This window comes from Uranotaenia lowii, chromosome 1 (assembly GCF_029784155.1).
Source record: "Uranotaenia lowii strain MFRU-FL chromosome 1, ASM2978415v1, whole genome shotgun sequence".
Lineage (NCBI taxonomy): Eukaryota > Metazoa > Arthropoda > Insecta > Diptera > Culicidae > Uranotaenia > Uranotaenia lowii.
Genome location: NC_073691.1, coordinates 126270847 through 126284900, shown reverse-complemented (window position 1 = coordinate 126284900; position 14054 = coordinate 126270847). Strand labels below are relative to the sequence as shown.

General features: G+C 32.5%; 1 protein-coding gene across 3 annotated transcripts in view; it reads right to left on the bottom strand.

Annotated features, from left to right (window-relative positions):
* Positions 1-5435: 5435 nt before the first annotated feature.
* The window catches only part of LOC129739855 (uncharacterized), a 36377-nt gene continuing 27758 nt past the window's right edge, over positions 5436-14054 (bottom strand). For 2 of the 3 annotated variants that reach the window (XM_055731400.1, XM_055731398.1), the window contains exons 2-3: positions 6005-6152; positions 5436-5927 (exon numbers count right to left, since the gene is read on the bottom strand). In XM_055731400.1, coding sequence (XP_055587375.1) covers positions 5844-5927; positions 6005-6133 — 213 coding nt within the window. In that variant the 5' untranslated portion in view covers positions 6134-6152 and the 3' untranslated portion in view covers positions 5436-5843. Of the gene's footprint in view, positions 5928-6004; positions 6153-6221; positions 6342-14054 lie in introns of those variants that run through there. The other variant, XM_055731399.1, reaches the window with a different exon arrangement.

Genomic DNA, 14054 nt, shown 5'->3' with positions numbered 1-14054 from the left:
AAGGGGATCAAGTATCCCCACTCTCCCCTATAGAGTGTATGATTATTATGAAATAATAAGTGTTATTCCCTAAGCTGCAATATTGCAATCTGGCGGCCAAAAAAAAGGTCATCACCTAGAATGCTCGCCATCCAGCCTTTCCAGACATTTCCAGCCATTTCCAGACATTTTTTCAAAATCTTTCAGACATATCTGAAAAACAATTGACATCACTGATTGTAATTTCTACTTGGGTTCTCATATACATCGAATAGAGATGGCAATGTGCCTGATTTTTCAGGTATTTCCTGATTTTTCGAGGCTCTGCCTGACAACCTGATAAGCCATTGAATTTGCCTGATTTTTGAAAATATGCCTGATTTTGCCTGATTTTTTGCGAATGTGATGAAAAATGGGTAGTAAGGAACTGGATTAGGTAGTATTGCTGAAGTAGAAAAGTGGAAATGTGGCTGAATAAAAGTAATCGAAAGATTCCCTTAAATTATTATTTAAAAAAGGGAATTAAAGGAAATTTTTCGATTGCTTTGATGCTTTGATTCAGTAGAATTATTCAACCAAGTAGGCTCACAACACATATTAGAGAATGAGCAGCGGTGACCAAAAAAAAGGTCATCACTTTCAGCGAAATTTCCGTTACTTTATCGAAGCCTGATATTGCCTGAATTTTATTTTTAGCCAGTTCCCAGATTTTTTTTAAAAATTGGACAATCCTGCCCTCGGCACCATGATGGACGCCTTCCTTTTGCTATTGCACCTCTTTCGTGCGTCAGTCATTCCGTACTCAACTCTCGAGCCAGCTTCACGCGGTTTCCCATTCGTAGCGAGTTTATTCACCGGTTACCTTGTTGTGCAACCAAAGTAAACTGTTAATCCGTCAGACGGATTTGTCTGTCCCGTAACGTGAAGCTACAAGTAGGTATCTTTCTTTTTGAAGTTCAATCAGGGAATCCAAAAATCGTTACCCTCCGATAGAATTTGCCGATTAAAACGCCCGAGAGATTTTCTTTCACAAGGACACTATACTAGCACTTATCAATTTCAATTTTGCTCTCGATAAGTTTTGCATTCCGATTCAAATTTATCTTCTCTTTAAACGTTAAGGATAAGTTCAAGAAAAAATTTCTCACTCATTTCTCGCATGAAGCTAAGGGTGCGGAGTGCGGAGAGTCAGCAGAATGGACTCAATAGCTGAAAAAACACTAGCTGTGCGTTTGCTCAATTACTCGATTCCAATTTTGTCGGAGAATATTCTCAAAATTAGAACTGACTGATAGGAAATAATTTCGAGCGAGTTATCTTGATCAGCTTTACCACATTCAAATCTGTACTTTTTAGCGAAAAAATCTTTTTCATCTGTACTTTTTTGATGAAAATCTGTACCAAAATCTATACCAACGATGTATGAAAACTTAGTACAATTAACACCATTTTTTTTCAGTTTTACAACTCCATTGTTTGTAATAGATATAATTCTTATATTTTAACAATTTATAGTCTCTGAAACCAATATCTCTAATAAGCAATAAATATTTCATCTCACTAATAAGCAATAAATATTTCATTAAGTTAGAATCACTTACATGGTTTATTTAAAGCCGTACTGCTATACATTACATCAAATGCGAAAAATTTGTACAGTTCTGTACCAAATTTTTAAAATCTGTCATCTGCTCGTACAGAATCTGTATTAAAAGGAGTCCAAAAATCTATACTTTTCTAGATAAATCTGTACATGTGGCAACCATGATTTTGATCGTCTCTGAAAGCGGATGAGAAGTCTTCGCATTCTCATCATTATCGCTAAATTTTAAACAAATGATAAACCAGTTATCATTATCGGTTCTGCTCGATTTGCTTAAAGCCCTAAAATAAAAGTGCGGCAGACTGTCACCGCGGAGTTTCAATCGAACTGTCAAAATTCGTTCCAATCGAGCATAACCATTTTTACCATTTCAAATTCGTGGAAGTATTGTAATCTGTGTGACTGTGACTTTCAATTTTTTAATTGAATTTAATGAAGAATGCAGAGAAAATTCATTGGAGCAAAACGGAAAGAAACAATTCATTTTTATTTTAACAATTGACACAACGGAGAACAAATTAAATAATATTCACAAAACGGAAATCAACTTCACAATCTGCGACACAGCTGCACATCAACAAGAAGTCATGCGAATGTTTACGTTATTGGCAGTGTTGAAAGATTACAGAAGCTTTTTCAGTGCTGCCAAATCGGTGAGAAATTCTGTATGCCGCACATTTACTGTAGGGCTTTAGATGTGCTTCCCTGAGTTCAATTTACAGTAAAATATTCAATTTAGAGGAAATAAAGGCATAATGGAGACCTTAAGGAAAACGCTTATTTCACCATAGGAAACAGTTATAATATGTGACTTACATCATTGTTTCATGTTCAGACACTAAAAAAGTATATTTCCTAACTGGATTATACTTGAAAAAGTAGATAAAAACGTTACAAAAGGAATTTTAAAAAATTTTGCCGAAGGCTAAAAATCAGTCACTGTGGGTTCATAATGAGAACCCCCACTGGGGCAGTATAAACAACATTAATCGGGGCACGATGAGCGTTTTCTGCCATGGAAACTAATAGCGAATTTCACTCGATGAAGTCGACTGAGTAATAGAGCTACAGCTTGGCTTGTTTCGTCTGACGATTTGGCCAATTGGAAAGATGTCGGAGAGGTAATCAGTAGGCTCGAGTTCGATTCTTGTTCGAGGTGGTTTTTATTTCATTTACCATTCATGATCGATGCATTTTACACTAAACTAGCTGACCCGTAAACTTCGATTTACCCGTTACCTAAAAAATAGTTGGAAAATGTTTACAGTTCTTTAACTTCTTCGGGCTCGTGAATCAGTTTTCATGAAAATCGTCTTCAAGTTGATCGAGTTTTGTCCTGGTTCTAGTTGATTTTGTAGAGGAGCCCTCTTCCCATAAAAAGTAATAATCTCGAAATTATTATACAAACCATCTCTGGCTCGAAAAACCCTCGGATACCAAATTTCACTTCATTACGACCGACCATTCATACGTGATGGTGTTACAAAGAAAACGCCTCCATTTTTATATATAAGATGGTGAGGCGTAGATCCATCAAACAAAGCGATACTAATATATTGCATGACTTTTAGTAGAATACAAGCAATTCACACACACTCATACATTATGTTTTTGGTGCTTTGCATCACCTGCTAAGATGCTACTAGTCATGATATACCACAATCAAAATAATCGATCATGAATGGTAAATGAATAAAAAATCTCCTCGAACAGGAATCGAACTCGAGCCTACTGATTACTTATCCGACGTCTAACCAATAGGCCAAATCGTCAGATGTAAACTGGTGAAGCTGTAGCTCTATCATTCAGTTGACTACATCGAGTTGAATTCGCTGCTAGATGCTATGGCAGAAAACGCTCATCGTGTCCCGATTAATTGTGCTCTGTTTGCCCCGAGTCAACAAATTAAAGTAAAAACGCGTTTTAAAATTGATTTAAGTGAAAAATCAAAAAAATAATAATGTTGAAAATTGAGGAACAATGTGTATATCATGTTGCAATGCGTACATTATAGATCAAGACTGTGATCAAGATAATTCAAAGATCATAAAAGCTTATTTCCTGGTGCTTAAAAATTATAATATTTTCGTCACTTGAGAACCTAGATAGGTTTGTTTAAATATTTCTGTAAAAATGATAAGGATATTTCTTTTTTGGTGAAAAATTAATACTATGGGAAGTACGAAACGATTCCTAGTGAAAATTTGTTTAAGTAAATGCGTACTTTTACAGAAAAGAGAAGTGCTTACTATGCCGCGGGTGCTCGTTATGTCCTTATTTCCCCTACATACATAAGCCGGAAAAAATATCCAGTTCAGATTCCGGTTGACCTAGTCCAAATTGTCGAGCCTTTCGTTTGACGCCTGTCATCAGATTTTGTAAAGTCACTTTACCAACTTTCTTCGACGTGGAACGCCAGTTCGCTTTAACCAACCGCCAACTGACATCACCACCGCCATCATCAACCTGCTCAGCTCGACCATCCGCCAATATGAGATGTCACCATCAACAGACACCGAGACAAACTAAACAAACATGAGTGACATGAAAAGAAAACAGACCCTAAGAAAACAGAACCTTAAAAAACAGAAAACAACCCTAGAATTTGTAAAGCGAATTATGTACAAACAGAAAAAAGTTAGCCTCCAATGATTCAGTATAACAAACCCTTAAAAAACGTTATGTTCACTGGGAATGTTAGAATTCGTCAAGTGAATTGAAATAAACGAAGATACTACTACTACTACTACTACTACAACAAAAGAATGCAATTAAGCACATACGTTGGCGAAACTGCAGTGAAAATTACCGAGTTCGGTAATTTTTTTTACCGAAATCCTAACATGTGTAAATCGTTAAACTGTTCGGTAATTTTTTCTGTAAAAAAATAAACGAACATCGGTAAATGAAGAATCGATTTACCGATGTTCGTTTATTTTTTACCGAAAAAATTACCGAACAGTTTAACGATTTACACATGTTAGGATTTCGGTAAAAAAAATTACCGAACTCAGTAATTTTCGTTTACTGTGTATGATGAATTATCTACATACAAACAGCGAGGTACATTTTTCCTGGCTTGAGTTGAATAAAAAGCTATAATTCACATAAAAAAAGAAAAAACTTTGACTTTTTTAGATTAAGCTTTGATAAACTAAGTTCGGTGTGGCATTTGGTGAGCAGACAAAATCGGAACGGAATCAACAGAATTCTAAAACTTTCCTAGAAATGCTTAATCGAATAATTTGAAGAATATTAATATATGAATATAAAAAGGACCGTTATCTTGGGTACGATTATTTTATCTATTAACGGGAAAGTGGCATGTTTTATATTTTTTAAACCAGTACTAGACTTCTATGAACGTAAAACATGGACGCAGAAATTAATTAGACTACTTTAAATTTGATTTAAAAATTGATTTCGTTTTTGATTAGAAATTGATGCTTTGGAGTAACATTGATCAGTCTCTATTTAGGCGGTTTCAACGAGTTTTCTTGATCATAAAGGATACAAAACACCTTCATAATATTTACAAATGCCATTTTATCAATTTCTAAAGCAGTTCGGAACAAATTCAACTGATATAAAATCAATCATTAAATTTTACAAAATTGAACACATATGAATTTGAAACATATATATTGTTTGATGTGCCAAAGCATTCGACATAAAATCGGTAGACTGTCGATAATTCTCTTCTCGAAACTCACTGTTTTGATTAGTTCCACCACAATTAACAACGTTTCCAAAGTTTAGGGAAAAACAGATATCGAAATTCCAGAATGACGAACACTCCTATTTCTAAAACCAATAAAATCAGAAATACACAAAAAATTTAAAAAAGTTTGGCTTGTTCTTGAATTATTTATTTTATTACGATTTAAAGCTTTTCCGGATGCACTCAGGGGAACGTATCTACTTCTTCATGTAGCAAACCCTTCATACCCAGTATTCCGAGTGCAATACAATGCTTTCCGGATTTACGATTTCTGTTCCGTTAGTATACAATGATGAACTCCGTACGTGGCTCGATTTGCACTAGCAGTTTTTAATTTCTATGGATTCGAGGCGTATGTTCCAGTAATATAGAACTCGCGTTAAAAAATAACACCTTACCAAACGGTGAGGCGTATATGAAAATAAATCTCTCCGATAAAAACAAACTACAAACAAAACTTAATTCTCGTGTGAACAGTATCGGTTTGTAAATAGAAAATATATGCGATTTGTTTATAAATAAGTTATTCGGTGGGAATCCTTAGAATAGAGCATTTCCTTCCATCATGTTCTTGGCGCAGTAGTGCACAAATTGCGCTCCTTTGAGAAGAAAATCGGAAATAACCTGAGAGAAAAATGGAAATTGTGAAAAAAAAACTCATAAATTCGATTGCTTTGGAAATTAGATGGTGAAATTCTTACCGCCACGTCCGGTATGCATACTGTCAGGGGGTAGATGATGACATACCAGCCAGCACAGAAGAATCCGACCCAAAATCCAACAAAGATCAGCAGAAGCAACCAAATGACGGACCACAAAAAGTTAGCCATGTTTCCGAAGTAATATTATCTGTAAATAAACAAAACCAAACAAGTTAGCGTGGAAAAAAAAACTCTCTTAACGATTAAAATGAATTACTATTTCGAATACTCTGTCTACTGTAAGGGAATGTCAAACTAGAACTAACTGACCGAGCGATCTTCGCATCTGAGTATGTCGCTATGAGATCAGCAATCTGACATCAGCTCCCGCTAACGTTCGCAAACAGAACAGGTCATCTTGAGGCTGCACAAACTTCAAACTCAACCTTCCAAACATTACAACCATAAAAACTGGGCGTTCGTAGCATATTGGTGGCTGATGGCAATCGAGCATTAGGCGCCCACTGACGAGGGAAAAAACAAGTTTCTACCAGAATGAGTTTGTCTGGATACAACATAATGACGTAATCTCTTAAACAGCCGATTGGTTTGATACCCAAGATATTGGAAAGATATTTGAGATATTTTCAGATATTGAAAATTTCGTCCGAAAGTCTAAATCACACCTGAAGGCACACAGACATAGCAGGCGAGGGTTAGGACAGCTAATGTGAACATAACATTTAATTGTTTGAAGTTTGAAAAGAGTAGGTCTACTGAGTGATTTTCTACAGCAAAAAAGAAAGAAGCGAAAAAGGTGCCAAAAAAACAAACTTTCATTATTTTGTTCCCCTCATCGATTTGGAAATTTTTGTCATTCCGGTTTTTTTTCTGTTTCAGTAATCTTTGTAATTTGTAATATGTAGGAATCTTTTGTAATATTTTTTTTTTTGGTTTTTTTTTGCCATTTTTGTCCTTTTATGTTATTTTATTGTCTTATTTGTCACCAATCTATGCTGTCTTTGAACGTCAATTTATGTAACCCTTGACTGTTATAAACTGATTCTTAATTATTAAAATGGTAGAAAAACTCATAAAAAAGCATTATTCGGGTTTTGTAACAAGTTTTCCATAAAAATATCAATTAATCGCGTAGTTTGTAAAAGTAAAATATGATCTTGAGTGGAACCATCTTTGATCATGAGCGGAACTACTAGCTTCCAAAATAAACGGCTAGGTGCGCTGCCTTATATCTCACACGCAGTGTTTACCCCTGAATGTATGTAGCACCATTGTATTTTTTATTATATCAGCTTTAGGTACAGAAAAGATGTTAAATTGAAAAGACATACACCGCCTTAGTCGATTAGACATTACAGACTGAATAAATGACAAGGACAATTTAAGATTAACATTAAACACCCAATACCCAGATGGGAATCGAACCCATGCCATCAGTAACCAGCGATTACCGTCTGAACACGCTAACCACTCGACCACTGAGACGCACAAAAGTACGTAAAGTAAGTACGTAAGTTCGAACAAAAATAAAAATTACTATAATTGGTGTCCCAGCGTACCAAACCAGGCACACTAAAAGTTTATCATTTTATCAATTTATTATGAATTTTCAATTAAATTAACCCTCATCCGCATTAGAGTGTCAATTTGACACTATTGCAAGTTTGAAGGCTTGTAACTTTTTTCAGAAGCTTCAAAATACAAAAATTTCTTCGGGGACCCCAAATGATTTCAAAAGTTCTTGAATATTGTATCTTTACTTTTTTTATGGACGAACCCTGGAAGCCTGGACAAAAAAACTCCCTTTTCCGAATTAGAGTGTCAATTTGACACTCCAAAAGTAATATATATCTAAGTAGTTTGAATTATAATTAACTTCATATAAAACTTATATCAAAAGAAACCTTGTAATGTCAGTAAAATATTAGCATGAAAGAAAAAAAAATCCGAAAAAAACATGCCTCAGGAAAACTGCTGTAGTTCATATATTGCACATCCAAAAAAATATTTGCCTTATGCATATGAAAGCTGAAGTGACGTTTCTTGGTTGGAAATTTTCTATTGATAGTAGTTCGCGTTTGCTAGCCACGACACGCATCATTTTTCTTCTCTCAGCTTGGCTCTCTGCCCAAATCACCACCACCCACCGTACCTAATCGGAGAACAAACAAACACGCCCAAGCAACCAGAATTCCCTGAAAAAGGTTCCATAGAAGCTTAATTAGCTCTCGTTTGCGTCTGAAGAGAATGCTAATCAGCCCAAAATTTATGTTCTTAAAGCTACTTTCAAGTTCGTTTGGGTGGCTGTAGAGAACGCTATACAGCTTCTAAGAGAATGTCAAGAAACTTCTACGCGCCAAAAAAAAAATCCGATTGACTGATTGCTCTGACAACCAGTTGTCAGATTGCTAGGTTGCCGGTCTATCATGGTCTATCTCATTGGTTTTAATCATATTGTTTTGATTGCAAAAGCTGCTTACGCCATAGAGAATTGAACCGCTGCTCTCTAGGTTGCAATGAAACTCACCAGCCTTTCGACCAATCCAGCAATAGTTCATTGCCACTGTAATAATACGCATTTAAACTTAATGTCATTTGAGATGATTGTATGGGTTCAATAGATTGTACCTTTTTTCGTTTAAAGGACTTTCAGTACACAAAATGAACAATAACAAAAATTCGCATCCTCAAAAATTTATTCGAATATCTTAACATTTATAAGAAAAATTCGAAAAAATCTTGAATTCCATTTGTAATTATCAGTACAGATATAAACAAAACAAACACCATGACAAGAAATTGACAAACTTTTTTGACATGTCGCTTCGAATTCCCATATAGGTTATTTAAAACACCTTCAAGTATCTTAATAGTGCGTTTTAGAATGTTACGCGAACATTATCGACCTTCTTGAAACACATTTTTGACATGTCGCTTAGAATTTCCATATAGGTTCTTTAAGACACCTTCAAGTATCTTAATGGTGTGCTTTAGAATGTTACGCGAACGTTGTCGACCTTCTTAATAGAAGTTCCATTAAAAGCGCTTAGAAGTTCCGTTATCGATCGTTTAACCTTTCAAAGGGCGATGGAAGTTCCTGAGTAACTTTTACGCGACAAGAGTCACCTGAAGTTCCCGTAAAACATTTTTTCAGCCAAATGTGAACTTCGGAGTTCCATCTTTAAGTAAAAAGGCGACATTTGGTTGCTTGGGCGTTTTGCTGGACGCGCTGTTTGTGGTTCTTAAAACTCAGGAATGATTTTACGTTTATAATTTTCATAATTTTGTGAAATCTCACAGCGTGAATTATTGCACCTCACTAGAATGTAGATTAAATTTTCTTTCCAATGAATATACTTTTGATTGATCCAAACAAAGTAAAAGTACTGAAAATCCGGGTACAACCTGACGGTGGACCACAAAAACAGATGAAATTTCAATTTGTAAAAAATCGCGCAAAGTAGTCAACTTTGAAAAATTCCAGTAAATTCAATTTTTGTTGCATCGAAAATCTGAAGACAGCAAAATGTTAGAATTTCAATAAATTTTGTAGTCATATTGTTTAAAAATTCTACCATCGCTCAAACAGTATTTACTAGCAATCGAATGAAAAGAAGGTTTTTCAGACCACTTTTTTAACTTTTTGTGACCATTTCATTAAAAAAAATTTAAAAAAATATTTCTTGGCTTCATGATGTAGACATTAACTTCAGCTTTCATATGCATAAGGTAAATATTTTTTTTGGGCGTGTATATATGAACTACACCAGGATTTTTTTTTCTTTTATGCTGAATAACGAGAAAACTAGTAGCTTTAGCTTTATATAATGTTCTAAACATATTTTACGTTACGTTTCTATTGATACAAGTTTTGTTCAGATCGGTTGAACACGCCAAAAGTTATAACGATTTGAGCTTGTAGTATCAAATTGACACTCCTAGTGCTGATTAGGGTAATGAAATCTGATGCGGATGAGGGTTAAAGGATTTAGCATCGCAGAAATACATCACAGAAACATCACATCCATCACAAAAAACCAGATTTTTTCTCAAAAACTCTGAAACTGATTTAGAGCAATGTACAGTTTAATTTGCAAAATCTGTAATTTAAGGCATCTACTTTTGTATTACTGACTTTGCCGTTACCTTCAAACCTTCAAATAATTATTGAAATATATTAACGAACTGAATTTTTTAAATAATAAAAATGAAATTTATGTTTGAAGAACCGATTCTTTTAAAATAAGATACAGTGAATCAAAGTGGAAATTGGATATCTTTTTTGAAGTAAGAAATAAAAAGGATATTTTGAGAACAACTTTGAAGGTTAAGTTTCTGTTATTTGCGTTAAAAAATTAATTTCTGAACTTTGAAATCCTTAAAGATGAAATTTAATTGCAGTTTTCACAGTAACACACAGATTAAATAGGAATGAGAGCTATTGAAGATGTTGACAGTACAAAATGGTTCCGCTCAAGATCAAAATTCTTTCTCCAATAAATTAGTTCCATAGTTATGTCAATGACTCTAAAATATTCTACAAATCATCATTAGAAAGCAGAAACCAATTCCTTCGGATATGATCAACTGTTCCGAGTTGCGCCGAATTAAGCCAATTAGTTCCGCTCAAGATCATTTACCTACTTATTGTAATTTTTGTCATTTTTTTCATTTTTGTCATTTTTGTTATTTTTGTCATTTTTGTCATTTTTGTCATTTTTGTCATTTTTGTCATTTTTGTCATTTTTGTCATTTTTGTCATTTTTGTCATTTTTGTCATTTTTGTCATTTTTGTCACTTTTGTCATTTTTGTCATTTTTGTCATTTTTGTCATTTTTGTCATTTTTGTCATTTTTGTCATTTTTGTCATTTTTGTCATTTTTGTCATTTTTGTCATTTTTGTCATTTTTGTCATTTTTGTCATTTTTGTCATTTTTGTCATTTTTGTCATTTTTGTCATTTTTGTCATTTTTGTCATTTTTGTCATTTTTGTCATTTTTGTCATTTTTGTCATTTTTGTCATTTTTGTCATTTTTGTCATTTTTGTCATTTTTGTCATTTTTGTCATTTTTGTCATTTTTGTCATTTTTGTCATTTTTGTCATTTTTGTCATTTTTGTCATTTTTGTCATTTTTGTCATTTTTGTCATTTTTGTCATTTTTGTCATTTTTGTCATTTTTGTCATTTTTGTCATTTTTGTCATTTTTGTCATTTTTGTCATTTTTGTCATTTTTGTCATTTTTGTCATTTTTGTCATTTTTGTCATTTTTGTCATTTTTGTCATTTTTGTCATTTTTGTCATTTTTGTCATTTTTGTCATTTCTGTCATTTTTGTCATTTTTGTCATTTTTGTCATTCTTGTCATTCTTGTCATTTTTGTCATTTTTGTTATTTTTGTTATTTTTGTCATTTTTGTCATTTTTGTCATTTTTGTCATTTTTGTTATTTTTGTCATTTTTGTCATTTTTGTCTTTTTTGTCATTTTTGTCATTTTTGTCATTTTTGTCATTTTTGTCATTTTTGTCATTTTTGTCATTTTTGTCATTTTTGTCATTTTTGTCATTTTTGTCATTTTTGTCATTTTTGTCATTTTTGTCATTTTTGTCATTCTTGTCATTCTTGTCATTTTTGTCATTTTTGTTATTTTTGTTATTTTTGTCATTTTTGTCATTTTTGTCATTTTTGTCATTTTTGTTATTTTTGTCATTTTTGTCATTTTTGTCTTTTTTGTCATTTTCGTCATTTTTGTCATTTTTGTCATTTTTGTCATTTTTGTCATTTTTGTCATTTTTGTCATTTTTGTCATTTTTGTCATTTTTGTCATTTTTGTCATTTTTGTCATTTTTGTCATTTTTGTCATTTTTGTCATTTTTGTCATTTTTGTCATTTTTGTCATATTTGTCGTTTTTGTCATTTTTGCAACTTTTGTCATTTTTGTCATTTTTGTCATTTTTGTCATTTCTGTCATTTTTGTCATTTTTGTCATTTTTGTCATTTCTGTCATTTTTGTCATTTTTTGTCATTTTTGTCATTTTTGTCATTTTTGTCATTTTTGTCATTTTTGTCATTTTTGTCATTTTTGTCATTTTTGTCATTTTTGTCATTTTTGTCATTTTTGTCATTTTTGTCATTTTTGTCATTTTTGTCATTTTTGTGATTTTTGTGATTTTTGTCATTTTTGTCATTTTTGTCATTTTTGTCATTTTTGTCATTTTTGTCATTTTTGTCATTTTTGTCATTTTTGTCATTTTTGTCATTTTTGTCATTTTTGTCATTTTTGTCATTTTTGTCATTTTTGTCATTTTTGTCATTTTTGTCATTTTTGTCATTTTTGTCATTTTTGTCATTTTTGTCATTTTTGTCATTTTTGTCATTTCTGTCATTTTTGTCATTCTTGTCATTCTTGTCATTTTTGTCATTTTTGTTATTTTTGTTATTTTTGTCATTTTTGTCATTTTTGTCATTTTTGTCATTTTTGTTATTTTTGTCATTTTTGTCATTTTTGTCATTTTTGTCATTTTTGTCATTTTTGTCATTTTTGTCATTTTTGTCATTTTTGTCATTTTTGTCATTTTTGTCATTTTTGTCATTTTTGTCATTTTTGTCATTTTTGTCATTTTTGTCATTTTTGTCATTTTTGTCATTTTTGTCATTTTTGTCATTTTTGTCATTTTTGTCATTTTTGTCATTTTTGTCATTTTTGTCATTTTTGTCATTTTTGTCATATTTGTCGTTTTTGTCATTTTTGCAACTTTTGTCATTTTTGTCATTTTTGTCATTTTTGTCATTTTTGTAATTTTTGTCATTTTTGTCATTTTTGTCATTTTTGTCATTTTTGTCATTTTTGTCATTTTTGTCATTTTTGTCATTTTTGTCATTTTTGTCATTTTTGTCATTTTTGTCATTTTTGTCATTTTTGTCATTTTTGTCATTTTTGTCATTTTTATCATTTTTATCATTTTTGTCATATTTTTCATTTTTGTCATTTTTGTCAATTTCGTCATTTTTGTAATTTTTGTCATCTTCCCATATGCAATTCAAATGCAAGCGATGGAACTCTCATCCGTTTGCTGTCGTATCGTACGCTCCGAAGTCCATACCAAAACACTTGACCATTTGCGCTTAATTTTTTCATAAAGTGGTTCACTGCTTGAAATTAACGAAAAATGACACGAATTAAAGCTACTATAAGGTACACCGGGATAAGTGTGTACGCGGGGTAATCTGGGACGATGACTATTAAAACAATACTGTGCTCTATTTTTTCAAACTTTAATGCAGAATGTCAAATTTACTTGTAATCTAATCAATAACTGTAAAAGAGATACGATTCAAATAATAGCGGATTTGACTCAGTGGATTCAGTGAATTTTTGTTAATTTTGCAATTTAACTACACAGCAAAAAATTTCTAAAAGTATACGCAATCTAAAATACGAGTGATCTACTTTTTGACCAGTGTAATTCAAAACTGATGTAATTTTACACTCTTTTTAATCTATTTTTGAATCATTGGTATAAACTTAATTTTGTATGATGTATGTTTACACGCCCTGATCTAAAAAATATATCTCAATACAAAATTACATCGAAAACAATGTAAAACACGACAGATCCATTGTTTTCCTTTTTTTTCGCGGCATAAATTGTTCTGTTTTTATTCGAGATGGTGGTTTATTGTGCGAAAAGAAAAAAATTTGCTTCCGCAGTTAATTTTGTATTAAAACCGAATCAAATTCTTTCAGAATTGCATTAAAAAATGGTAGGTTATAGTTATAGACGAAATGAAAAAAATGGAACTTCAAATTCTCTTTCGATTGCAGGAATTGCAGTTGGTTCAAAAGCCGAATCGATGTTGAATGTTTCTAATGTTTAGGGGATTCCGATTACTATGCTGTTCCGGAAGGATTCAAGAATGCTGCCTGACGCTGATCGGCAAAACATCGCCCTGCTGGGGATCATCGGACACAACCACTATTCCACCTGCCAGTGATGGTGGGTGTTTTTGAGTTTGCAGTGTATCGGCAATATATGTTAAATAAAATGACACATGTGGCGTATTTATTCATAAACAACACCCAAAATCTGAT